At 54.7% G+C, this 673-nt stretch overlaps 1 protein-coding gene across 1 annotated transcript in view; it reads left to right on the top strand.

Moving 5' to 3' along the window:
* LOC119593280 (cuticle protein CP1499-like) overlaps nt 1-645 on the top strand; it is a 1,282-nt gene extending 637 nt beyond the window's left edge. The window contains exon 2 of the mRNA XM_037942210.1: nt 105-645. Coding sequence (XP_037798138.1) covers nt 105-563 — 459 coding nt within the window. The 3' untranslated portion in view covers nt 564-645. The remainder of the gene's footprint in view (nt 1-104) is intronic.
* Nucleotides 646-673: the final 28 nt, after the last annotated feature.

Below are 673 nucleotides of genomic sequence, written 5' to 3'. Positions count from 1 at the left end.
GTTCGATTGACCTTTGATTGGGGATGCATAATGTGTGAAAACGCATCACAGAGCATCACCTTCCGATGGAATGTCTGTTTCACTTAAATTATGTCATTCCTTAGGTAATTTTGGCAGTGCTGGGTGTGTGCTCCGGCTACAACTGGCAGGCCACCTACGGCGGCTACGGCGTGTACGGCTCCCCTTACCAGCGGAAGTGGACAGGACCTGTGGCAGCCACCGTCCCGGCGGGCGTCGACGGTACCCTCACCCAGGTATCCGATACCTACGAGGTAGCCGCTGCACGCAATGCCTTCTTCCAGGCATACAACGCTCAGCTGGCTGCCGTGGGCGGGTATCGTTACGGTACTCCCGCCTACCATCACGCCACGCCGGCGGTGCATGTCAGCGTAGCAGCGCCCGCCGCCCAATACTCCGCTCTCACCTATGGCGCCGCACCTGCTCCAGTCGGTGACACGCCCGCCGTGGCCGCCGCCAAGGCTGAGTTCTTCCGTCTGTACAACCTGCAGGCAGCAGCAGCAGCCGCGGCTCCAGATCACGATGACCATCGCTACTATTACTGAAGTGAAATGCAAGATTGTTGATAGACAAGAGTAAGATCGTGTCACTCTAATTTACTTAATAAATTGAATTTATATTTCTAAATTTGTTCCCCTTAATGTCCTATAAAGTG

Source organism: Penaeus monodon, chromosome 32, assembly GCF_015228065.2.
Source record: "Penaeus monodon isolate SGIC_2016 chromosome 32, NSTDA_Pmon_1, whole genome shotgun sequence".
Classification (NCBI taxonomy): domain Eukaryota; kingdom Metazoa; phylum Arthropoda; class Malacostraca; order Decapoda; family Penaeidae; genus Penaeus; species Penaeus monodon.
This window is presented reverse-complemented; position numbering and strand designations above follow the sequence as displayed.